The sequence below is a fragment of the Filicampus tigris genome, chromosome 11, assembly GCF_054856515.1.
Source record: "Filicampus tigris isolate MCC_2025a chromosome 11, RoL_Ftig_1.0, whole genome shotgun sequence".
NCBI classification, from domain to species: domain Eukaryota; kingdom Metazoa; phylum Chordata; class Actinopteri; order Syngnathiformes; family Syngnathidae; genus Filicampus; species Filicampus tigris.
The window spans coordinates 22,165,650-22,192,731 of record NC_141227.1 but is presented as its reverse complement, the minus strand read 5'-3'; the positions used below and the strand labels follow the sequence as shown (position 1 = coordinate 22,192,731).

At 44.2% G+C, this 27,082-nt stretch overlaps 1 protein-coding gene and 1 long non-coding RNA gene across 4 annotated transcripts in view; one reads left to right on the top strand and one right to left on the bottom strand.

Annotated features, from left to right (window-relative positions):
- LOC147140163 (uncharacterized) overlaps nt 1-27,082 on the top strand; it is a 97,818-nt gene that overhangs the window by 57,988 nt on the left and 12,748 nt on the right. For both annotated transcript variants that reach the window (XR_015088561.1, XR_015088563.1), the window contains exons 3-4: nt 20,745-20,866; nt 25,474-25,560. This is a non-coding gene — a long non-coding RNA (uncharacterized LOC147140163). The remainder of the gene's footprint in view (nt 1-20,744; nt 20,867-25,473; nt 25,561-27,082) is intronic.
- Nucleotides 1-27,082, bottom strand: part of pax2a (paired box 2a) — a 37,734-nt gene that overhangs the window by 4,908 nt on the left and 5,744 nt on the right. For both annotated transcript variants that reach the window (XM_086044399.1, XM_086044397.1), the window contains exons 4-9: nt 25,487-25,572; nt 24,204-24,323; nt 23,485-23,529; nt 12,607-12,782; nt 9,082-9,202; nt 22-123 (exon numbers count right to left, since the gene is read on the bottom strand). In XM_086044399.1, the coding sequence (XP_085900525.1) occupies nt 22-123; nt 9,082-9,202; nt 12,607-12,782; nt 23,485-23,529; nt 24,204-24,323; nt 25,487-25,572 (650 nt within the window). The remainder of the gene's footprint in view (nt 1-21; nt 124-9,081; nt 9,203-12,606; nt 12,783-23,484; nt 23,530-24,203; nt 24,324-25,486; nt 25,573-27,082) is intronic.

Sequence of the window (27,082 nt, the reverse complement as noted above, 5' to 3'; positions counted from 1 at the left end):
ACAAGTAATGATGTCACCCACCTGGAACCATTCCAGCGAGCGTCGAGGTGGGGTAGCTGCCTTGCCCCGTTGGGGGGACGTGAGGCGGGTAGCCCGGTAAGGTGGTGCTCGCCATTTCTCGACCTGTAAGGACACACGGAAGGAAACGTTTCACAATGACGCTTGGACAAATGTATTGATGTGAGAAATGAACAGCCTATTTCTACTTGATATCATTTTATTCGCCCACCACATGCTAGCAAGCGAATATGATGAGAGTCGATTTTGTCGAAATATACCTCATGCTTAGAAATGACAAAAGGAACAATATTTTGAAATGAAAGGTTGCTCGGATGAAGAAGTGATTACCAACAAAGCTACAAAGCTTTAAATTTGATAAACACAGTTTGGACCGTTTGAAAAATGTGGTGGCCAATTTAAAGACATGTCGCAACTGTAGACTGTAGCATGGTACATTTTTTTTTTTACGGATTTCTAAAAGACTGTTTTGGGTATTTATAGGAACGTCTGAAAATACCGTTGCGCACCTAGTTCACCTCACGGGAGATAGGGACTGAGCTGACCCTTGAAGATTGAAAATCCGCATATAATTGATGCCGTTATAAATACTTTGACAAAAAAAAAAAAAAAACACACTGTTTTCCCCAGAACACCGGTTAACTCCCCCTAACAAACCCCCAAAATTAAAATAGAAACAAATATTTAAAAAAGATATCGGAAAAAAATCCACAAATAGGTGAAACCGGGAGTGCAGAAACAGGAATATATGGTGGTCCTCAGTACTGCGTGATGCCGTAACATGCTGAGCAGTGCCGAGGTCTACCGGAGCAGGTACTGTACAGCAATGCTAATTTCTGTTTTGCGTTATACTCTCCTAGTGGATTTTCATTGATTCAATTATATGGTTTGGTCGAAAATATTGGTGTTTTAATATACAAATGGATAGTTTTCTTTTGTGTCCGTTTAATAGCAAAATGGGATTGACAAATGAACATCTTGAAGCAAGCACCCTTTGCCTCTTATTTGGAGAACCGTGAGAACGAGAGTGAGAATTGAGGAATACTTTACGATTGATATTATTTCTAATGCAATTAAGGAATACTTTAAAACACGTTTTGATGAGTTTAAGTGTGCTTGAATAAGTTTAATGGCATGTACAATGTGAGAGATATCATTTTTAAAGTTTGTTTTCCATGTTTTTTTTAATTTTTTTTACACCTCTCACGGCGGGGTTTGAACCTTATGCCCCGTGATTCACCGTATCTTGAGAACATGCGTTGGACAGATCACCATGGGTGTATCCCAGGGCATCACGCACGTGACTTTTGAGGGCCAGTTTTTCAAATGATGACGTTTTCTCATCAAGGACGTTAATAAGCCAGCGTTGTAAGCGGCTTTAAAACTGACAGCAGGCCACCGAGAGCACTCTCTGATCTCCACTCCACATTCAGCCCTCTAATTAAATGTGACAGCACCAGGTCTGGCTTGATGAAGGGGGCACACAGGACACGGAGCCACAGGTCCAAAACAGGACCGAGGCATCAGCCCCATGCCTCTGCGACGGCCCCTCCTTCCCCAACCTTCTCCCCAATTTGGCCTCCTGTCGCCCCCTCAGACGTTGGGCCTGTCACGAGGCAAGAAGGTCCACCATTGTTAAGCCCGGAGACAAGCAAGAGGTCATAGCAGGAGAAAAGCAGGGTGAAACAGGGGGAGAGGGTAGTTAGTGTTAATGAGCGGGAAGCAGTATTGCTTCTGTATAAACAAAAGTTAAAAAAAAAAAAAAAAAAAAAAAAAGTAGGGCCTTTTTTTTTTTTTTGCGTGCTTCTCCTTGGCAGATACGGATAAATCTAAAATTAATGGGTTGGTTATTATAATTGAATGCAAATTGGATTGGGTTATATGGGGCCTTAAAGCTGTACCTGCTATAAATTGCTGGCTGGCATAGTGGCCGTAGCAAGGGCCACGGGCAGCGTAGCCGGGAGTAGAGGCATCTACAGAGAGGCTCGACTGCTGGGACAAGATGTCAGCTAGGGACGAGTCCCCGACAGAGGAGGGGGTGAAGGGGGCATGGGATGCCCGCTTTAAGCACATGGGAAGCGGACGCGATGGGCGAGGCTCCGCTGGGTGGAAAAGACAAGGGGAAAGCATTTTTGCAGAGGTGATGCGGACATGCAACGGACACACACATGCATGTGGGACACTTCATTAGGGACGCCTGCGTAGCTTTATTAGCTTTATAAAGCTTTAGCTTTAGGGACTGCTCTTTCAAGAAGAAAAATCCGCCTTAAAAGCCATGAAAATAAATGAGTGTCGTTAACAACCCTGCCAAATTTGACTGATGGGGGGGAAAAAAAAAATCATGAAAACTCAAGCCGTTGTCTCCGCTCAATGCGCTGAAACCACGCCCCATTCGGCTGTTATCCGTCAATCAAATCTGACACACAAATGTATGCCGCTTTGTCTACAGCAGTCAAACCGTTTACTCCATGCACCACCTCAAAAAATACTCAAGTGAAGTAGGTCTCGGTATTCATTAAAATAATACTTTTGCAAGTCCTTAAAAGGTTAAATACAACTGAACTGTAATTGGGCTGTGATTTTTTTTTTTTTTTTTTTTTCACGTACCACTAGAGTAAGCTAGAATACCCGTAATTGTACTATGAGGCGCTCTAATGCAGATTACTCAACAGTTAGTTTTTATTTTGTTTTTTTTTTAAATACATTTCATACATATGTCGATTCGGCACAATCCTCTATAAACGAGCATACCTTGCCATTTCAGCAGTAATTCCTCCAACGAGGCGGAAACATACACCGGGGCGAAACGTTGCAACAACACCTTGCGCCTGATCAATCAAACTAAAAGACATAAAGCATTCCCCAATGCTTTTTTTTTTTTTTTTTTTTCATACATCATCATCTCACGGCTGCTTCCTCCCGACAAATAACGCAACCATTGGCTTGCAGACAACAGCGAAGCGCGCACTTTGATCTCATTTGGCTGATGAGCCCCGGCGTCTTTCATTTGGGCCGACTTTGCCTCACCAACCTATGCAATCAATGTACGCTCTGTGTCGACTCTTTCCGCGTCTGCCGCAGAGCCTCCTCTGTTGGCTGGGGCCTGGGGGAGGGGGGAGGGCCGGCTTTTTCCCCGACACCATGATAGGCTCATTAGCTGCTTCCCCACATCATTGTTGTTTTACAACAAGACTGTGTGTTGCGATTCCTCATTAAGATAAGGGCTGCTCTATGGAGGGGGGAAATACGGCCCTGTCAGCACTATCAACCTAATGCCAGAGAATCGGGCAATGTAACCGACTGCTTTCCCATACAATCCCGCAGTGGGCTTCCCAAATCTCCTTTATCCTTCTTTACACGTCCCTTTTCGTGCAGCTGGACCAGTGCTGTGAATTCTGCACATGCGCGTTCAGGATTGGCGGCAATTTAATCGAACATGTCATTGGTAATCGATCATTTCATGTTTCAAATTTGCACGGCACCTGGTTCGACTTCACGTGCAATCGATTCATTCGGGTTGGCATAACACAAGATAATCACGTTTCTATGCTGAGACTTCATCGGTTGGGGGTTCAAATCCCGGTTTTCGGCCTTTCTATGTGGCGTTTGCATCTTCTCCTTCTGCCTGTGCGGGGTTTCTCCTCTCAGTACTCTGGTTTCATCCTTCATTCCACAAACACGTGGTAGGTTCACTGAAATTGTCTGTAGGTGTGAATTTCACCTGGGTTAGTTTGAATAAACTGAGCATAAATGAATGAAGGGTGCTACATTGAAAAAAATTACAGTACGTTTATTGAACCCAAGTAAATTAAGTCAGATTCAGTCCGAGTAATTTGACCGTTGACCCAATCCAAGTACATTTAGACCAATAGAAGCGAGGAAGTCAACCCTAAAATTTTCTTTACAATAATATGTTGAATGCAGACCCACTAGTCTAAACTTGATATTCTGAAAAATATTGTCTTCGTGAGATACGAATTAAGCAGCGAAATCTCAGGAGGGGGCGGACATTTTGTCATTTGCCATCAACTGAAAATGACATCACAATTGGGCTCAGGTAACGGCCAATCACGGCTCAGCTTCAGAAGACAGTTGAGCCGTGATTGGTTGTTACCTGAGCGATGGTGATGTCATTTTCAGTCGACAGCGAGTGACAAAATGGCTGGATTTTGCTGCTTAACTCGTATCCCACAAACGCAATATTAATCAGAATGCCGTATTTTGACTAGCGGAGGCTCATAGAACATATTTTTGTAAAGAACATTCCTGGGTTGACTTCTTTTTTTACAGAAAGACCTGATTTTTATTTTATTTTTTTTCATCAATTGAAAGAACAATTTTTTTTCAGATACTTTCAGCGTACAAAAGAAATGGCGCCCTTTTTTTTGCCGCCGTGATCAAATCATTCCTGCGTGGTTGACGTGAATATGTGGCAGAAGCGCATATTGTAACAAGCGAGCCCTTCGTTTAATTGGCTCATCCCGAGTCTGTCACATTTGCTGTATAAGAAAGCGCAGTCCGTCTTAACGGATTATCGCAATAACGCACTCTCCTGCCTTCGTCTAATTATCTCGTCTCTTTAACGCTTTCAAAGTGGGCACATTTCAAAGATCCGTGCGCTGAACAGATCGTGTTAGCCGTTATACTTCTCTAGTCAGAAATGATGGTCACATTCACCTTGAGCTTCATTATCGTCACCCTCATCCTTGATTCCGCAGCCGCCCCGAAATATCCAAGTTGCAGTTCAATCACAGAACAGACATGCAGTTGAATCCCAACTTTTGAGAACGGTTGCCAAGCTTGGCTTGTCTGCGATCTCAAGCATCCCCACGCACAACCGCGGGCTTCTGTTTTCTCAACAGCCGAGCAAGCGTTGTCAAACAACTTAGCAATACCGACGCTTCGTTCGAGATCAGTGAACTCTGAAACTAATCAGACACGGTGTTGCTTATTGTCCTGGAGACGAGGCCGAGCCCCGGGTAAAGGGAGCCTGTCAAATCACACGCCCTGATGATGGAGATGGAAGATAAACTGGAGGTCCTTCGGGACCCTTCTCCCCAACAAACGCGTCTCGGTCGGAGCAGAGATGCTATAGAGTTCTCTAACATCTGTCGAGGCGGCGCAACCATCGCCCCGTCCGCAGACCTCGTCAACCATAGAAATGGACTGTTAAGAACCTACAGCCGCCCTCTGAGTGATGTGTTGCCGCAGTAGTCTTCTCTCAAGTGAGCATTTCATCCTTAAACACACTCCGAGGAACTTTGGACAAGCAACCACTTTCTGTTTTTTTTTTTTCTCCACCTGTTTGTTGGAGGACATATTCATGTTTACGTATGTTAGACAAAGTGATCTCTGGGTTCTCGGGCATACTCTCTCGCTAGGAAAAAAATATGTGAGATAGAGGGACCATATGAAAAAAATTCTGGTGAAAAGAGGACTCTTTCTTTTGGTGGATTTGGTGTTACCAGGGGTGGCCATTCTGATAGATTGACCGACGCCCATTTTGCTGACGAGTGAGGGAAACTTTTCTCGGTTGACAAGAGGTACGATGGGAAAAAAAAAAAAAAGTCAATGTCGTCGCCCTTTATCCGCATGTTTAACGACAAAAAAAAAAACGACAATTATCACTCAACACCATGGTGCCATCTGTACCGTTCTCAGCAAGACTCAGTTGGTCAAAGCAAGGCGTATGCTGGAGACGACATTTTCATCCATTGCCGGGGATTGGTCAAAATACAAGTTTGGTAGGCGTGCACGAGTTGCCGCGTCGCCCAATCAGCATCAAGTATTGTACTGAGTGTCCCGCCTTTCCCGGGCAGATCACATTGGAGCAGCCCCACATCGATTCTGTGGAGAACTCCTTTGAGTGATTCAATGTATCAATTCAATCTGGCTCTTGCCAGTTTTGGTGCTTGTCGCTCGGTAGAGAATAACTGCCAGACATTTTCAGACCCTCTTTTACTCTAACGTTTGAAAAAAAAAAATATATATATATATATATAAAATCCTGGGATTGAATGGCTGGATTGTGAAAAGACATATACAAATGTTTTGGCAGTGTATGAATTTAAGTTCTCATTAGTGCTCAGTTGTTGTCCCATTGCCACTGGTCTGAATCTTTTCAGAACAACTGTGATTGGACTGGCCGATGCTAGCAACGCTAGGCTAACCGCATCGATTGTTTCCGGAGACTGGTGGTTGGGGACCCCGACTTTAGATCATATTTCAACCGCAGCACGATCGCCGTGCGACAAATCCGCCCAGACCAACTGGAAAATAAAAGCAAATTTTGGCAAACACATTCAACCAATCAATAATTGGATATGCACCACAGAGACAATACGCCGCAAACACAATTTTGGGCCATGAAAATGCCATGTTTCGGTATTTTGCGTCCATCTTAGTAAATCCTTTGAAAAGATCGCTCCACAGATGCATAGCGTGCAGGGGAAGACGCCACTTCCCAAACAAACCGTTGCTTCCACTTAAGAGTATTCAGGTAAATAGAGGACATCGTTGCTACTGCAACCTTGGAAGACAAACCTCAGCTATTCATTAATCATTCATCTTTAATAGATTATGCAAATTCCAGGACATAAAAATCAACAAGATCAATAACTGTGTGGATTTTAATTAGCAGCAGAAAACATTTCAAGAATGAATATAATCTCATTGCTGCCGCTCCAGTACGGGAGAATAATTTATTGATAATTGGATGCCAGCCTAAGTGAGCGAGGTAATTTAGTATTTTTTTTTTTCCCCCAGCCTTGGCATACATTCCTATTTGCTAATATCATGCACTAACTACGTACAGCCAATCAATCTTTTGCATTTAAAAAAAAAAAAAAAAAAAAAATGAAGTCATAAAAGCGATTTGAAATTGAACATCTCTAATGTTTTAAACGACCGCATCAAGGTTTGTTGACTTGAAACTGAGTTTTATCATCAAGCCTTTACATTCTATGGCCCCCGGGCCCCCCAGGTGGCTTGGAGGCCACCTGCTATGCGTGTGCTCCCCAGAGCGAGACCGCTTTCATAGGAAAGGTCCGGCAGAAAAGACGAAGGGGTGGGGTTGGGGGGGGGGGGGGGGGATGGGCGGCGCACCTTTCTTCTCCTGAGGCCCAACTTTTCTCGGCAAATCCACCTCCCACACACTCGGGAGGAAAAAGGGGGTCTTTCTTTTCTGGGTTAAGGTCCAGGGGGCTGCAGGGATCATTTGAGACGGGCCGATGCAGTTTTCAATCATGCTGTCCTTCTCGTACACACACACACATACGTCCGCCGCACAATTATGGGACTTTTAATAAAAAAAAAGGCTAGCATATTATTCCCGGAAAACCTAACCTCTCGTGGGAAGGCACCTCAACTGCCACAATGGAACAATATTTCAATCAAGCAGCAGCCATCAAAACCTCTAAGAAGCCACAGTTCAATCCTGACTGCGGTTATATGATACGGCGACGACAAGCTATATATTGCGCCGCACCTGCCATTACCTGCTACCTGCCGTAGATCCGATTTGTCCAAACCATTTGCGGCCCCGCCGTCTATTTTTTTAGCAGCTTGTGGCATATCCAGTGCTGCCTAATGCCACCCCTACTTAAAGTTGACTTTTAAATAAGAAAATTACACATTGTGCATGTTGTAACAACCACAAAACAAGTCTGCTAGCTTAATGCTAACACATAATGCATAATGCATCCCTCTGGTGGGTGCATCAACACGTGAGGGCAGATGAGATAATAAAATTCATACGCATATATTCTTTATCCTCTGCATACAACTATTAGTTACTGCAGATGACTGAGTTATTTACAATTGTTGAAAAAAAGTCTTTTTGGATCGTATTATACTGGTGGCTTAAGTACACACAATTAATTAATCATGATGTACAAACGGTTTAAATCTTTAAGTTATAATCATTTCGTTATTACAATATGTTTTTAGTCGAATATTATAAAGCGCTACTTTGCTCATTACAAAAAACACACTTTCCGGGGAAACTCGAAAGGATTAATGGCATTTTCATTTGTTTGCTTGGGGAACAACGGTTTGAGAGAAGACTCAAGTTATCATCACGGAATGAATGGAACTTGTATCTCAAAGCACCACTGTTACTAAAATATCAAAATACTCTAGAACTGCTAGATGCATTTGTTTTAATTTCAAAGTGGCCCTTGCATATTAAATTTTTTTTTTTTATATAATTATTTTTATTTTTATTTTTTTTACATATACGGACCTGGGAGGATATTTTGGACACCTGTGCCGCAGATCTTTAGAAGCAATTCTCCTTTTTTTTTTTTTTTTTTTTCTCCCCTACGTTTAATCTTTATGAGGGTCTTACTCTCTTCCCCTCACAATGAGAGCAGGCAGCCAGCCACTGTTATACTGCGGCCGCTGTCAATCAGCAGGCTATCATAGCCTTTGATGACAAGTGGGGTGTCGCAGCGAGAACAGCAGCTGTCTCTTACGTGAAGTGCTCTGCCTCAATCTGTTAGCGGCCCGATCCAGCGCTAACACCGGCAGCATGTTAAAGGGCCCTGTATAGGATTTTAGCGGCTCAGATCATATCGACGTTGAATGTATTCCGAAGGCAAAATACTTCATCTGGTCGTAACAATTTAGCACCCCTGGAAAATGTCACGAGGAAGACGTAGTCAGTAGGGAGGTTGATACGCGTAGGAGTGAAAGGTTGGAAAATAGTCAATCGTGGAAAGAGTTGTGTTTATCTCCTAAGCTTTAAACTTTAATCTCTAATGTGCAAGAATATGGCTAATTATCACTGTTATCATGCTGTGTTATTGGAAGCCATAAACACTATTTTTAGTCATCAGCTGTTACTACCTTGATAGTGCACACTAAAGGCCCCTTTAATGGAAAATGGAATGAGTTGGAACGTCAGTGGGAAAACAACAAAAAGCGCTTTCGGAAAATTGTATGGGTTGACGATCAAAGGGGGATTCGGGAAGGGGGGGCGGGGGGAGCGCAATAAACGGAAGTATCGGGGTTAATGTTGTTGGTTTACTGTGCACGGTGGATGGCGTGCCGGTCAGACTGTACCTGTCACAACCGAGTAGCTCTGGGAGACGCTGGAGGCGAGGTCGGAGCTGCCGCTGCTGGAGAGGCTCGGCTTCACGTCTTCCAGGCCAGTGTTCAGCGACGGAAGTGAGTACTCATTCGCCTGGGTGAATACACAGCAAATACAATTAACAAAAGGTTCATTTCACATTGGGAACTGAGGGGGCCATTCCACCCAATAGGTGCCATTTGCGTCCCTGGGAAATAAAATGGGTAAAGACACAATGAAATGAACTGTAATAGATGTTTTTTTTTTTTTTTTTTTTTTTTTTAGTAACACATTTATCTTGCTGTTTATGGAATCAATGCGATTTAAAAGATCAGTTTGAACACTGGAAAAATAGCATTTATTGCCTGTCCCTGCTTTCTAAAATTAGTCATTCGTTTGTTCTCCAAACCGCTTATTCCCATGAAATATAGTCATTTAGATTATTTTTAGAAATGTTAGACATTTTATTTATTTATTCCCCCATCTTTGTGTTACGTCTGTTATTTGATTATTTATGAAATGCAATTTTTTTTGAAGCACTCTAATGTGCTCAATGCCAACATACTATAAATGCCATTATGGCCATATTTCATGCATTTGTTAATTCAGCGCTAAAACTTCAGTACAGATAAAACAATGACATAAAAAAAAAAAAACATTGCCTGAAATGGGTGATGAAACATTTTGTGTATTTCAATATGTGTATTATCAGATTTAGAGTAGGTTTGTGTTTTTTAGGCCTATATACTGTATTTATTTTTGTCATTGTTGCTTTGTGAAGCTATTTTGGAACTCTGCATCTTTGCGTGAGGTGGCAAATGTACTTAAGTAGAAGTACAGGTACTTAAAACAGGATTTTGGTAAAAGGCAAGGCCTAAGCTAACTTGCTCTGCAACAGCTAAGAGTTGCAGCTAGCTCGCTAGCTTAGCTAAACACTGTTCATTTAGGATGCGGAGTCACTCCTCCAAGTCACGACAGCGGATACAGTAAGTTACATTTCTGTCAACTTAGTATCGTTATTATTAAAGCAGGACGAAGAATAGCTAATCATGCGACACGCTGATCAAAAAGAGAGAACCGGAAAAGAATGAGAAGGTATGCTAACTGTTAAGCGATCCTGAAATGTCGAGAAACACCAGAATCAGCCCTTAGATGGTACCGTTGACTTTAAACAAGAGTCTGACTGGAAACAATTTACACTGGAGAGTAATCAACTATGAACAGCAAATTAGCAGGTCAATTAATAAGAGTCTGCAGAGAAAATAACACAACAGCTACACAGCAAGCACACACGTCTGAAAACTGGAAATAAATCATTATGCTAGCGCATATGTCAGCCAGGAGAAGCCAAGAAGTAGCCACCATGTTTGAGTCATTTTCTAATTCAATTATTCCTATTCTTTTTTCTTTTTTAATAAAAAAGAAAAAAATGGAATCAACACTCAAGACCCCTTTAAAATCCTCCATGAATACATTCAGGAACAAACATTTGATTTTTTTTTTTCTTCATTTTTTTTCTTTCCCCAAACAAAAATCTAAATTCATCAAGAACCTATCATCCGATTTTCGGAATTCTCAGTCCGTTGTACTCATGTTGAAAATAAATGTCTATTGGGGGACCTTGCTACACTGCTACCATAAGGCCAAAATCATATCAACGTATTACATATAAAATAGTGACACAAGCAATATTATTTGTGTTTGCTTGCCCTATTTTGCACCAATGGATTTTGAAATCTGCATGGAAAATGTTCTCAAAATTGCATTATCTTTGATGTTTTTACTTCTTTAAAATCAGCAGAGCTTTGCTAAGGGACTAGTTAACCCATTCAGAATTACTTTCATTATAATTTCTACATTTCTGTTTATATGGCGATATATAGGCTACCGTTACCTCCAAGTGATTCAGTTCACACCGTGATATACATTTTCGGCTCTTTTACAGAGAGCCCTAATTTGTGGACCTATTCGGGAATGCTGTTGCCTCTGATTTCTTACTGCCATTCCTTCCGGAAGGTTCCTGTGACAACACTCCTGCCTGTGCTGGCTTCGCTTTTTACCGAGAACCTATGATGTAGGCTGTGCATGCATTAGGCCTTGTCTGAAGGAGAAGGAAGGAAGGAAGGAAGGCAGGCAGTAGAGGCAGAGCGGGATGAGAGCAGGATTGGGAGAAGAGTGAAAAGACGGGGTGTCAGCTGGCGCTTTGTGCTCCACTGCAGTCATCCCTGTGACCAGTCAAGGGAGGAGACATTCAGGGCTTTGTTGCAGGAGAGACATGTGGTTGTGGTTTTTAAAGGAGAGTAACCCCCCCCCCCCCCCCAAAAAAAAAAAAAAAAAAAATCTCTTGTTGTGCTCTGCTGCTAAGACACCTAAAAGTGGTTTGATCAAATGTATTTGAATCTTGAATTCACATAGGTGTGCATGTCCTTCGCCTTGAAACGAACGGCATTGATCTTCTTCGGGTTGGTGTGATGACACTTCCTGGCCGGCCTCTTCTTCAAGGGGATAAGTGTGTGTGCACAGCGCTTGTATCAGAGGGCATCTGTTTGCCTCAATGGGACGGGGTCCCTCAGGGGCGAGCCGCTGACCCCGGGCCTTGTCCGCCTCTATCCCAGATAAACTCTAATTGTCTGCTTACAACTGTTCCCTGGCACTAGGCTGGATGTTCCTCTCTATTCCGCCGGGCCTCCTCAGCACAAGAGCCGTTTTGTCATGCAGATGAGCCATGGGCAGGGCCGGGCCGGGGCGGGGCGGGGCCGGGTGCCTGGGCAGGGCCGGCGGGATGGGTGCAGGGCGGGCGAGTGGCGAGCACGGCGGGGCCTGAATGACCCGACCACATGGCTGCCAGAAGTGTGGGAGGGATGAGGCCTATTGAGCCCGGCCTCTTCAAAATGGCTTTTTAATGCTCTGACGCAGACACCAGACAAGCCCCTTAATAGCAAGTGTACCCCACCTTTTCAGCAGTTTAAGAAAAGGAGGGGGTGTTGCCAACAGGGGAGAAAGAGAGGAGGCGCACGCAGAGTGCAAAGCAACCTGATTAATATTGCCTTAAATTAAAACTGATTTTTTCATAACCCGTTTCTGACGCCATTGTAGCCCCCTTTTCTCCTCTACCTTCCTCCTGCCTTTTTAATACCTTCTCCACTGCTCTTTGTGATTGCAAGTCATTTCCAATTCGTTTTGGTATTGATCTTGCCGTAGAAATCACTTTGGTAATTAGCTGCATTAGGGACTGTATAGCGGGCCGCGGGGCTGTCCCCCTGATTTATCGGCGCTGTAATTCCCAGCGATCGCACAGAGATGAAAATGAACTCAATTAGGGCAGCGAGCGCTCGGGCTGCCTGCCTGGGCACCCACGTAGAGTTCGCGCGGCAAAATTAATAGTCTCTTGTTGTTTAACTCTGGGATTCATGTAAATAAAGGTTAGCCGCTATAATAGGCTGTAGGTTTTCCATGCAGCTGGAAAACGGGAGGATCTTACCCGGGGCGCGGTGCAAAACCGCAGACGCAGGGCTCACCTGCTCGGGTTTGATGTGTTCGGAAGTGGGGAAGACGTCCGGGTAGGAGGGGCGTTCGAAGACGCGGTCCAGGGCCTCCAGCTGCTGCTGGGTGAAGGCGTCCGCTCGCAGGTGCTTCCTTAAACTCTCCACGCTGCCCTGAGAATCGCTGCCCGGGCCTGAGCCATCAGAACCGCCTGAGAATTTACAAAATTTTGCATCAGGAACGGTATCAGTCTTCTCCAGCATCATTTATTCATCGCCAATGTGTGTGTTTTTTTTTTTTTTTTTTTTTTTTCCCCAAACGCCACAAATTCAACTAACAAGACGAGTCCAGTTGCTTCGATTGCAGGACCTGCTTGCATTCTCTCTTCGTCGTGGAGGTGCTTGAAAAGGTTCAGACCAAGGTTCTTGCCCACTAAACTGTGAAGCAACTGTCCAAAAAAAGTGAAGAGAATGAAGAGGCCAATGTGTCCCGGGGCTAAGCAGTGTATATTCCCAAAAGCCGAGGGTTCAGAAGCAAAGCCTTTGAAGGTAGCGCCTCAGTGACAAGCAACTCAACCCTCAGCCAGAAGGAAACATTTGATTTGATTTTATTTATTTATTTTTTTAACAGAGGCTTTCAGCCTAGCATATCCCCGGGAGGCTTTGTGAGATAAGCACCGGGCAAACGTATTTTGGAGCAAAACGGTGGTGAGAGTGATGGCACAAGGAGCAGCAGCAGTAAATTGCGATGGGGGAACAACCTGCGCGTCTGCCTTTTTTTTTTTTTTTTTTTTTTATCTACCCCTACTCCGCCCCGTACACTCGAGCAGCTCCCGCGTCCTCCAGCTCTCCTCGGCGGCCGCCATCAGCACGGTCATCATGTGATAGGTCTATGGTAATTGATGGATTACCTTCAGCGCAAATATATACTTGCAAAGGAGAGCGCCTGTTTCGGTGGAGGGGAGTGTGAGGTCCCGTCAGGGTCATAATTCAGGATTACCTCTCACACGGCCACCCGAAGTACTCTCCTATACGCTACTGATATCCTTTTTAAACATCATACTGAAACGTCATCATAGAATATACAGAAATGTGCTCATAGTATACTGAAATGCACTTGTAGTGTACCTGAGAGCATTTCAGTAGTGTGTGTGAATAACAACAAAACAGGTGTGTGTGTGTGGATGCATGAGAGAGCATTTTGTCAGTGGGTGTGAGAACATTTGAGCTGTGAAAATTTAAGTAGCGCATTTGAGCAAAAAAAAAAAGTCGCGTATAAGAACATTTCAGTAGTTTGAGAGAAAAAAAATCCGTAGTTGTGTGAGAGCTTTTTAGTGGTGTATGAGTTTTTCAGTAGTGTGTGTTATAATGTTTCCGTCGCATGTGAGAGCATTTGAGTTGTCATGTGTAAGGGTTTTAGTAGTGCGCATGAGCAAAAATGAGGAGCGAGTGTGAGAGCGTTTGAGTAGCGTGAGAGTGCTTCTCGGTCGTGTATGAGTGAGGAAAATAGTGGCATAATTTCAGTAGTGTGTGATTGAGTTGTGTATGAGCGAGAAAAAAAATCAGTCTTATGTGTGAGAGTGTTCTAATAGTAATCGTGAGAGTATTTAAATAGTGTGTATGAGAGCAATTCATTATTGTGTGAGCCTTTCAGTAGTGTGTGTGTTTCAATAATGTATGAAAGCATTCCATTTGGCGCCTGAGAGTGTGTTTCAAGAGTTTATACGTTCAATATTGTGTGCGTTTGTTTCAATAGTGGTCATCAAAGAATTTGATTAGCATGTGTGTGTGAGAGCGTTTGAGTTATGCGTCCAACAGCATTTTAAGCTGTGCGTTCACGAGCATTTCTGTAGTGCATGTCTCCGTGGATAAAAACAGTCTGCGTGAGAGCCTTTTAGTAGTTGTGGAGTGTGAGAGTGTTTCAATAGTGACACGAGTGAGGAAAAAAAAAATCAGTCGTGTGAGAGTTTCAGGAGTGCGTATGAGAGTTATACTAGTGCGCGTGAGAGTTTCAGTAGCATCTGCTAGTGTTTCATAGGTACGTGTGAGAGCGTTTCAGCGTCGCGTGCGAGAGCCTTTCAGATGTGTTTGCGAGAGGTAATCCTGAATTATGTCCCCGATGGCCTCTCACGCAAAAGTCTGCCGGCAAATCCCGTGCGCAGCCTCCCATTGTGCCAGCGGCGAATGGCGAGCCATCATTTCACGCTACTATTTCCCGGTGAACGTATTAGCCTTCCCTCCTTCCCCGCCGCCTGCCACCGCACCCAGCGCATATTGCCTGTCGCCCCCGAAAGCAGAATGGAGTGAGGTCCGAAAGACGACGGGGCGCCCGGGCCAAGCATATGCATTTCCTCGCACACTCACCCTCTATATAAACAAATGAGCCCTCGCCTTTTCCCGATCTCTGACCCCGTTCGACAACTGCCGCCGCACACTCATCACATCCTGGACCCCAAGAAAAAGACAAAAAAAAAATCCTGTAGGTAACCCATCCAGCCGGCATTCCCGCCGACCTCCCTCCCCCCCTTCCTCCCTCCCTCCCTTCCTCCGCCAACAGCGGATGAGGGCTTAGCTCCCGTACAAATCTGTCATTCTAAATTTGCAGCAGATTATGTTCTCTCCTGGGCGAGCCGGCGCTGATATATGATATGCAAGTCCACTATTGATTGCCTGATCTGCCGGCGGAGGAGGGAGGCGAAATGAACTTGGAATGAACAGCATGCCTCAACTCATTGTGCGTATAATACTCTACTTAATCCCACATTTTTCTGTGCTATGGAATTCAATTGATCAATCATGTTCCACTGATGGTACCATTTCAGGGGCGTTATTGCCATTCTGCTCGGCTGCTTGACCTTTTTTCAATGGCTGAGTCCAGGGGATGAACTTGGCTCGCACCAAGAAATAGATCCACGGGGGGAATGGAATAGAGAACGGCAATTGGGTGTGAGTGTGTGTGTGTGTGTGTGTGTAAGTGTGGACGGAATAGAGGGCGTGATGGCTGTGTTTTACGGGGAAAATACAGTGTATTGACTTGTGTTTTGCGGTACACACGGGAGAGCCATTTTATTTATTTTTTTCTTGCCTCCACCAAACGGCTTGTGTTTTTTTGTTTGTTTGTTTGCAGTGTTATGCAAAAATGCTAAACGGAGTGCACTTATATAGCGGTTTTATCAGCACTATATGGTCGGAAACGCTTAACAAAATGTGGTTTTACTCAGGGAATTTTAGCTAACCATTGTGACGTTGACACGGTCATTATGTCTGACGCTTAAAGTCCCTGAAAAATAGAAATGTCTTGCAACGTTCACAACCTTGCCAATGTCTATAAAAATGAAGCGTCAAAATCATGAAAAATGAAACCGTAGTTTCCAATGCCTGAAACTACCCCCCGAAAAATGTATGCTACTTTGTCTAGCATCTAACGCCTACACATAGCTTACGTGTCTTATCCGCTTAAAGCCTACTGTGGCCGGAATAGATCTCCCCGAGTTGTCATGGGGCTTTCTATGCCGTGACGAAAGTTGCTAGCTCGCAAGCTAAAAGGCTAACAGGGGGCTCCTCTTAGCCAGCGAACGGCCGGCGTGCTCGTCCGTGTCATTACCTCCTCGTTTGGGAATTTGAATGAGAATCCCAAATTGTTCTGTAAATTGTGGCATGTATTTTTAGCTAGCTAGCTACAGTAACTGCGCAATACAGTGATACGAAGGAGGCTGGTAAAAATAACTAATGTATGTAACTCAGTGCTCCGTTACATATTGTGGAAGGGGGAACTAATGTCCCACACAAAATTGCATCACTTTTAGCTACGCACAAGTGATCAAAAACAAAAAAAAACCCAGTTCAACGCTATTGGCTCGATTTTTGTGACTAATCTAAGTCTAGCACCATCTAAATCTGCGCAGAGGCAGGTTAGACTGCGTGATGGTAATTTCACAGATGGCCGCAAGATGGCATACTTTAGAAAGCGATTGGTCCATAACCGGAGCGGGTATCCTCATGAAATGCAGAATGAGCTGCGGGTGACTTAAATACAGTATGCGGACCTCATTTTAATAACACAATTCAGACAGATTGAGTAGTTGAATAGCTATGATTAGCATTGAATTTAGTGCTGCGCTAAACTCAAATAGTCTGTACTTTCCCACTAGTTAGTCAAATATTCTATCGTCATCTTCCCATGATGTAACTAACATTGCTGTCTGTGGTTGAGCCCAAAATGGAGTCGTAAATTGCCTCATATCAGCTTGTTTGGGGAGAAAAAAAAACTAAACAAAAAAAACCAGAGCCAAACAGAATCAATCGCGGCAGACACTTTTGCTGGTCCAATTTCTGTGGACAATTCCGCTTCCATTTTTAAGTTGAAATTCATTCCCATCTTTCATCTGTTTCGCCAATTATGCATGTGAAGACCTGGCAAATTTGTAGCGTGACAAAAAAAAAAAAAAAAAAATGAAATACAAATGACAGACTCGGCCTTTGAGTGGAATTAACAGTAAATCATGCATTTTCAAAACTCCCCATTAGGCTCTGATGTTTGACATGTATCAGATAAGATGGCTGCAATAAATCAGATTCATCCTTTTGACAGTCAGCGTGTCAAGTGGAGTGTGAAGCCCAACTGTCGGCGTGTGCGCACACGCACGCGCGCGCGCGCGCGTCTCATTGACTGTTCTGTTTCATTTTCTCTGTGGTTTTTGCAATCCCCTGTGGGTGTCTCAGCAGGTATCCCCGCTATCACTCCCACAGCGCCGGCTGACTGTGTTTCTCCGTCTTAACACCGGCGTGAGAGGAGATAAGCCCAGATTAAAAAACAAGACACGTCAAAACAGCCACTTTCACACGGCGTCCCTAAAAGCAACGCGCGTTAATAACCCTCTTTGATCACCCCTGTAGAGCAGATGGATACTTTCAGTGTTTCAAACTCCCACCGACAAACACCCACACAAAAAAAAAAAAACACCAAATCGCGGCGAAAACAATAAGCCGGGCTCACTTGAAATTTCGGCTTTTATGTTTGTGCGATCCACAAATATATGCGCGATTTTCACATTGCATTTACCACGACTTCTTCAATTCTTTCCCCCGAGCTTGCTTTGTCTTCGAAGACGTTCTTCTTCTGCTACTACGACTTCTTCTACGTCGCTGTGGCAGCAATCGGCAAAGAGGCTTATAAACGTCCATGCAAAGAATTTAGGAAAGAATCTTTATTTGTTCCGTATGGGATTTCTTATTGGAATTTTTTGTCAATGATATCGACTGGGAAAAAAAAGTATGGTCAATGCCCAACAAATTTATTGTAACAAGTAAGGCGTGGATTTTATTTTTCATGATCAGCTTGTTACTCATTCCACTCGTGACTGTAATGCGGAAACCCGATTAACGTAAAAATGCAAAAAAAAGGACAGTGACGATATGTTCAATGTTGTATGCCAATTTTTTGGGATGGTTGCATTGAATACTACAAAAAAAAAAAGGCGTAAAAATAAAACGTCCGCGCAAAAAGGTAGCAGCTGGAGAAGATCGTCGAGGTAAAACAATCTTGAAGCAAACAAATTACCGTCGAATTTTGTTTCCCAACTTGTGAGAAATCAACACACTATGGAAGATCAGATGAAGGCTTGTTTTCCGTTTTTCAATTTCCAAATTTTTGAAACAGGAGCTGGCTCGTTCCCGTTCAACGGAGACGGCGACGCTCCTCCCTCCACGCGGAGGGAGGAGGGATGGCCTTCCCACACACGCGAATACCCGAGAACCTCGTGTGTGGATACCTTCAACCGGCGTGTGACATTCGTCTAAAAAAAAAAAAAACCCAGCCTGCTGAGCCACAAACGCACATTCAACAACTCACGCGCCAAACTGAATATTTACAAATGAGAAGTCACGATAAGTGCTCGCACAACATTAACAAACGCGTGAATAATTTGGAGACAAATAGAAATGAGCACCCGCATCGATCCGCGGCTAACGGCAACGCTATCAAACGCGGCTCTGTTTTGCTTTGTCCCCGAGGGGGATGGAAATGTCCTGCGGTGGCGCGGCGGCGCTCTTATGTCCTCCTTTCATCTCCACATTTCTCTGATAAGATAACCGAGGGGAGAACCAGGCGGGGAGCTCGTTTGAAAGGCAAATGAATTCCTCCACACTGGCCTCGCTGTAAATCATCGGCCGTCCTACGTCACGGGGCCTTTTCCTCGTCCGTCCGCTGCTGATAGCTGGCATCATCACAAATTGTGGATCATTTGTTGATTTTTCTCTTTTTTTTTCTTCTCTTCCCCTTCTTCTGCATTTAGAGAAGAAATAGAAGGGGGAGCACAAACAAAGTGGTATACCCAGAGGGTGAACACTGCTTCCCTGTAAGCTAGCTATATTTATGAAACCTCTGATGCGGAAATGAGAGCGGTGGGTACGGTGGGGGGAGGGCGAAGCGCCACAGAGGGAGAGAGAGAGAGAGAGAGAGAGAGAGAGAGAGAGAGAGAGAGCGAGCACTGCCTGGGCTGTTAAGATCCTGTTATGTTACATCATGTTTAAGAGCTTTATTAATTCGATTTAGCACCATCAGCCAGTTTACTGACTGTCAGCAGGCGTCAAGATGCTGCTTGATGCTTACACTCGCGTCTTTTTTTTTTTTTTTTCCCCCCCTATTTAATTTCAACTCTGGATGTTAATCTAAATAGAAGTAGGGGCTAATACGCACAACGTCATGTGAAGAAAAATAGAAGGCTATTAATTAGACGTCCGCTTTAAATCCCACGGCCGAATTTGAATTTGATACAAGCAGAAATATTTTTTACGCAGCTCAAACTATCTCCAATGTAGTCCTTCGTGCTCTGCTCACCACGCATACCACCACCCGCACTCTTTATTCAAGCGGTTCTGTCGACCTCAAGTCCTCGCTACTTTTGGTCGATCGTTTCAATTTTCAACACATGACAAATAATCAAACTCAACTCTTTGGAGTCTCTCAAAACTAGGGATGTAACGATTCACTCAAGCCCTGAATCGATTTGATTTTCGATTTTCAGTTAGCGATTTCCGATTCGATTTTCCCCAAAAAAATTGCTACCATGCTTGCCTTTCAGTGCACCAGTGTGGATCATTTTGATCCACGATTAATCGTTACGTCCCTACTCAAAAATCTTTGCTGCACTCAAATCTGGTGTGTTTTTTTTTTTTTTTTTTTACCTTAGTGGGACTTGAAATAAGAAATTAAAAATGTCCATACAGAGAGTTTTCTCGTCCTGCTTTTATACGACTTCTCATTTGCTCGGCTCTCCTGAACCAGTCCGCCGTTTAGCATTTGAGAGTTTTTTTTTTTTTTTTTTTTTTTTTTGTGGAAACATAATTATTCCCCTTGCCTTTTTCTCCCTCCTTCAAGCTGAGTAATGCGTCGCTCCATTAATCCTCAGCGTCGCTGCCCATAATTGACTTTTCCCTGACATGATTCCTTCTCCATCCGGCGAATTGCCTCCCCGTATATGAAGATTTATATATATTTAAGTGTGTTTGTCTCGTAAAGGGTGCCGCTGTTTACAACTGTGTCACGACGCGCCGCGTTGCCGCATGCAAACGGCTAACACGCACGAAACCCGGAAATAAGACGGGGTTGATAAGAAGAAGTGGGAGGAGGGGGGGACCCTTTTGTGTCCCCCCCCCCCCTTCACGCCGTGGCCTCTTCTTGTCTCCATGTTACGCTCTGCCGACCCTCTCATACCTGCGCCCCCCCCCCCCCCCCCCCCCTCCCTTTCTCCCCCTTCCTCCCATCATGGCGCTCACGATGCTATTTACTTCTCTTTTTGCCGTGGGTGCATTTATTTTCCGAAGCGCGCCGCTATTGACTCATTGTCATGGACTGGCTTGGCTAGCCAACCAAGCGGAGGCTCAGGTTAAAAGCCACACGCTAACTGATTTAAACTCGGCCAGCGGGTCGCCCGTGTTAAAAGCTACACACGCCCCGTACAATCATCCGACACGGCCGAATATCGCATGCGAACAAATCAAAACAGGGACCCCTGTAATCAGTTCGCCTTGGCTCCCGCATACAGTCTCCTTCTTTTATGTCACGACTTAACAACCCCGCCAGGCCGTATTTTCATTTTCTCATCAGCTTCCTCTGCAGCCGCGCTACAATCACAAGTTATGACCTTTGTTCTCTCTCTGATTTATCGCCGTAGCTCCCGACTGGCCTGTCCTCCCGAGAGCTCCGCTGGGCTCCATTCAGGATGTGCTGAGCCAAAGCTGAGGTCACATCAACCCGCCCTGGCCGACCCCCCCCCCCCGAGTACGCTCGTAGAAGGTAAATCTACATGAAGCCGTCTCCCGTTTTAATGAGCTCCCAACTTTATTTTCTGGATGCGAGCAGCTGGAGCTGTACCACTACGGGGCGCGAGCGCACATCGGGTGTCACGTTCGTTGTTTGAAAAATTGCAAAGTGTCACCGTACATCCCGTGACGCTTTGCCGATATAGCGTTGTTATTGATGATTTATTTGTTCAATATTTATTATGGAAGATCCACTAGCCGACGCTGATCGGGTACGTCGTAATTATGCGACAGCAATGATGAATGCGTTTGGAAGCATTGACTTATTCTCCAGTTGCTAATCACTGAACTATCTAGGTCCACGATATCAAAATTCAGTCCTTCCCTGTATAAAAAAAATCACTTTATAAAGGGTACTCCAATAATCACTCTACAGGGATTTTTACTGGACTTTTGAGTAAAGTAAAAAGTCCATTTTCAATGGACTAAATAGTCCACGTGGCCTCACGCTGACCTAAAAAGCACCTTTATTGTACTATCACACTAAATGTGCCCACGAATGTGCAACACCTCCTAAATCGCACCTATTGCCTCTGATTGGTTGTTTTTTCTCAGGCGCGTTGATTTTTTAAAAAATTTGTTACAGGTTGATTTTTTTTTTTTTTTTTTTTATATCGAATTTTTACAGCCACAAGATTGGAGCCAAAGACGTCTATTTAATTATTTATTTTTACACAGTCATAACGACTGTTTTAACTAATATCACAAAAAGTTTTTTTTGTTTTTTTTTAAATGCAATTCTTTTATTCAAATGTAAGGCACCTGAACATTACATACCAATTGTACCTAAATGAACGTTTGAACACAAGCAATTCCAAAAAGAAAGTATTTTACCTCAACGTTAAATACAACTGAACTGTACTTGGACAGTGATTCATTCAGGTACCTCCAGAGAGAGTTTGGTTACCACTTAGCAATAGATCATTTTAGATCACTCTCAACCATATAGTTGTCCACTATCTAAAAACCCCTACGTAGTCATTGTTTGAACCGAGCCCGTGGAACTGTGTGACAATGGCACAGCAGTTGTCACCTAATCCTCTTGGCATCCACTCCCGATGCAGAGTTAAATGACTGAGAAGCGAGAGCGCGACTACAACGGGCTAATTTCCCTACTTTGCTTTTAATGCATTTGGCAAGGAGCAACATTCCATTTCCTGTAATGAGATACACAAATAAATCTGGCTATGGATAGATTTGGAGCGGAGCGGCGGCGCTGGCGCTGGCGCTGGCGGCGGGGGCTAAAGGACACCTTCTTCCCAGCGTTGTCGTAATTGCTATCGCTGCTCGCAGACATGCAAACCAATCTCTCCGCAGATAGGGTTGGAGACTTTCTTTTTTTTTTTTTTTTTCTTTCTTTCTCTCTCCCCTCCCCTTAAGGCTATTTCTTTTGTCTTTTCGATAGCTTGCACATCCACGATAGAGCGAGGGGGGGGGGGGGAAGAAAAAGGGGGGTGGGTGTTAATTTGTGAATTAATAGCTTCCTCTCTGCAGAATTGCAAATTCCTTTAAATGTCACCATGTTCGCTGGGTGTAGAGCATTGGGGGGGGGGGGGGGGGGAATCTGGTGCAAATTGTCACACTTATTGCATACATATATGTGCTTGCACAAATCCCAAAATACATCCGCCTTTGACCCTGCTCCCTCAAAACATGCCACTTGAAGGTCATGTTGGGTGAGCTTTTTTTCCCCTCATTGAAAATGATCGCCGCTCATTTGTGAGCCCTTCGTGACCGCGTCATTTTCAGCTTGACACCGTCATCTTGTCACCTTCGTGTGCGCTTTTCGGTAAAAATATGCATGCGGCAAAACACATAACATACCGTGAAAATCTTGTGAATAACACACCCTGGTATAATACGCCCTCACAAAATCACCCTTAATAAGCATTTTTTTTCCCCCCCTGTACTGTTGTGTAATACCGTCCCCCGATTTGTTGGTATACTTTATTACCAGGGTGAATAATACGAATGAGTTAAGATTCAAAATGTAACAATGAATTAGATGTAATGCCTTTCAAAGTATTTTTTTTTTAATTGTTTTAGAAAATCTTGTTCTTGCACTGGAATGACTTTGTCATTTTAATAAGCTATTTTTTGTTTCTTTACTTTGCTTGTAAGTCTCTAACTCTGTTTGTAACTGCTTTAAATGTTATACTTTTAATATATAACTTGAAATGTGCTTTTTAAAAAAAAAAAATTTTTAACTGGTAAACATTTTAACTTGATTTTTTTTTTTCTTACCAAGCCCCCTGCATAATATCTCCCCTTGATTTGGATTTTTTTTTTTCATTTTTTTTTCCCCCAAGAGTGCTATTCTTGGTGTTTTACAGTAACGCTAATAATGTGTGCGCAATTTCCGTCATTAACTCTATGCACCATTGATGGAAATTCACACTTGCTTAATTATTTCCTCTGGATTATATTGACCGGCATGCTAAGTCAAATACCCATTTAACATTCATTTTAGCTCAGTTAATTCATCCCATGAAGGGCAAAGAAACACAAATAAAAACATCAAGAACATAAAGTGCAGTGCTCTACTTGACCAAAAAAAAAAAAAAAAAAAAAAAAAAAAAGACTTCAACTTACAATGTCCTATTTTCCTTCCGTCCAAGTGGTTGCCAGTCCAGAGAACTAAAGAGACAGAAACATAAATGAGGGAATTGTCCTTTTTGATCAAATGCTCTTCAGAAAATGTTGACACGCACACACACACACACACACGCACACACACGCACACACTCACACACTCTGGCTCTGTTGCTACACCTGTTCAGGTCTCCACTGGGGACATGTTAATTCACAGGCATTAAAAAAGCCAATTGTTTGCACGTCCAATAATCTATTAGCCCTCGGGCAGCGTGTGTCCACAATGAGAAAATCTGGCTCGGACCGGTTTGCCTTCCGCTTAATCTTTGAATGTATCTGCACCACGTTTTCTTTGCCAAACCGGAAAGTAGCCATTTTGTTAATAAGCTCCATATTCTGTTGTCTAAAAATAGCACAATTAATTGCCGCTGGTTAGTTTGTTGATGCCTTGTTGCAGGACGGAATGAGCAAGCTCTAAAATAGAGACGCGTGGTAAAACACATTGCATCCCAAAAAAAAAAAAAAAAAAAAAGAAAAAGAAAAAAACTAGATTGAATCGCAAGGCCCTGCCTGATACAACGTAACAAGTCACCGGAGATGCCACTCGGAAACACACGCGGCCTTCGTCCTCAACGCCGCCTTGCTCAAAAACTGCAGACAGTCAGCCGGGGAGGCGAGAGAGGGAATTTGAAAGGGAGCCCGCGTCCTCTTTTCCTCACCTTCGTCTCGTTTCCTCTTCTCGCCGTTGGAACGGGGGATTCCCAGGATGCCGTTGATGGAGTAGGATCCTACGGGGTCGTTGGAGGCGCTGGTCACAGGCGGGGAGGCTGTGCTGGGTACTGATGGGGAAAACGTCCGTCAGCCCGCCTCGGGAATAACTCCCCATTCACTCGATTGTGCCCCCAACGCATACCGCTTGTAATACTCTTCAACGCGTTTGTCGCCACGTTTCATTTTCAATAATGTGATCAATAAATGCACCAAGGAGACAACTGCTCAGTGAGATGCGGTCATGTTTTTGCGCAGAGGAAACGATGGATGCTCGTGAGGATTGTAATATTGTCCCTGTGTGTTGCTTCACCATTTGTGTCAAAATATTCCTGTTTGCTTTGTTAGCCCGTTGATGATGTTAGCGTTAAGCTAAGCAGACTTTTCGAAGGTAAAGTTGTGTGGTTGCGGAAAATGCACAACATGTAATTCTCTTTGTTTTAGGTTTAGTTTGACAGTAAAATTCACTGGGGGGGGGGGCAAAAAAACTGCTTGGATCCTCTTTTTTTTTGAAGAACGGTTCACTATATGCCAAAGTGCTACTTGTTTTGAAGTTTGCTGCCGTCAAAGTCGAAGCAAAAAATTGGCCAAGTGGCAGCATGGGTCTCTGAAATGTATGTTGTTGTTTTTTTTTTAAATTGACTTTTTGTGAACTAGATATTCCACTATTATAAAATCCCTGATCACTACCACAAAGTTTTTAGTGGACTTTTTCGTGAACTATCTAGTCCGCTATATATAAAAAAAAAAAATCCCATATCACTACATAGAGACTTTTACATAGTGGACGACTGTATATAGTCACGAAAAAGCCAAGACAACTCAATGTGCTTCACACAAGTCAAGACTGAGCACCTAAAAGCATTTACAAACGCAACAGTTACTCCAAAATATTTGACCTAGCAAAAATCTTTTTTCAACGCAATTACAATCAGCATCAATTAGATGTGGATTTTTGCTTTCCGTGGGCCGGGCCCAGCCCCTGTACCCCGCAAATAGTGGGGTTCCACTGCATAGTGGCTCAGGAGTAGAGAGTGAGCAAATGATTTGGAATTTGTATATAACCTATAGTGTCACTAAAATGTCCACTAAAAACGGACATCAAAAAGTCCATGACAAAAGTCTGGAGAGTGATTTAAGGGGTATTGCGAAAGAGCGAACGATTCCCGACACGGCCTCAGTGTGAACATTAACCGTGCTCTCCTGTCCTTTTCCGTAAAGTCCGAACTCTCACCTATGGTGTGTCCCGGCGTGGAGAGCGGCGTGACGGATCCATCGGGGGACGGGTGGAACTGCTGCTGGACTTTGGTGCGGATAATCCTGGCAAAGTGAACACCACACACACACACACACACACACACACACGCACACGCGCACGATCAATCAATGCCGCCTCCCGAGCGTGGAGATTTCGCGGCGGGCCGGCCCACTCCGGGACGCTTTAAACACAGCTCATCATGTCCACTTTAGGCGCCGCGCATGCGAAAGCGCCCGCTCGCGGGCTCCCCTCCCAAATCGGCAATTCCCCGGCTTTTGGGCTTCAATCTGCGGCTTTGTGTGCGAGGCCCCTGCTGAGAACGCGCTCTTTCAATCTAGCGGCATTCCCCGCTCCCAAATATGATCAGGTCTCCCGCGCGCACCCATCGGGACGATGCGACGTGGCGGGAAAGTCTTCATTGCACTTTGGTCTGAGCGATCTTGCAAACAAAGCATGAAATCACATCAATTCACCTCAATGATGGGCTTGACTGACTCTACCTGGCCAACTTTAATAATCTGCCTCCCCGGCGGGCTCTTTTGCTCTCTCCCACCCGCGTCCGATTTTTGGTCATATCTACCTGCTAGAGCCGCTTTGGCCCAACTGGTGCTGCTGCGGCCCGTGGAGTGTTAAAATCTTCTGGTGAATTGCGCAATCACGATATCGGAACCAACAAAAGCAGTGATGTGGTTTCAGTCTTTTATCGACTGCAGCAACTTTGGACAGCATTGAGAAGTTGGTTTTGAATTTCATTTCAAATTGGAATTGAAAAAATTTTCAAAAGGGTTTTTTGTAAAAGCTTGTCTGTCGACATCGGAGCGCTGCTGCAAAATTGCTGGCTGGCATGAATTTGGAATTTCTTCCGTCCCCGACCGCAGTTCGGCGGCAGTCACGCTATCGAAGTCGCACGTTTCTCCAGACAGGATCTGTTTTTGACGAAGCACGCGGACAATGTCCTGCTACTCGCACCTCCGATGAAAGCGGCAAACTCCTTGAGCAGGCGTCGGCGCAAAATTGGCTCAAGTCTATTCGGAGAGCTGCGATGAAACTCGGCATCGGCAAAATACTTGATTCGGCGCTCGACGATTTCGCGCTTGAAGCTTTTGACCAACCAGAAGGCGACAAAATTTGGGCGGCCCTCTGGATGAACTTTCTCTCGCATTGCGCAACCGCCTGCTCTGGGAGTCCGCTTTACGGCGGCGGTGGAAATTTTTCGTGTCGGTGCAATGCGATGACTGTGAAGCGAGAAAACAACGCCTTGCCGGGCAATCATTTTCCGACACGTGGCCTCACGTCGATGCGAACGATATTTAAAATGAGGTAGGAAAACGGAATTTTATCGTAACTTTCGGGCAAGCTGTCGAACGCTTTGCATATTTCTTTTGCACTTTTTTCATCCCGTTCATGAATTCAAAGTGAATAATATCGACCTGGTCTTTGCGTTACCGTCTTGCTTTACCTCTCAGTTCACTTCCCGCCCACCACTCTGCTGTCGATTTTTTTTTTTTTTTTCTTTTCTCGTCCTCAGAGGCCCCGCCGACAATTCGCCGGGCTTTCATACAAGCGTAATAC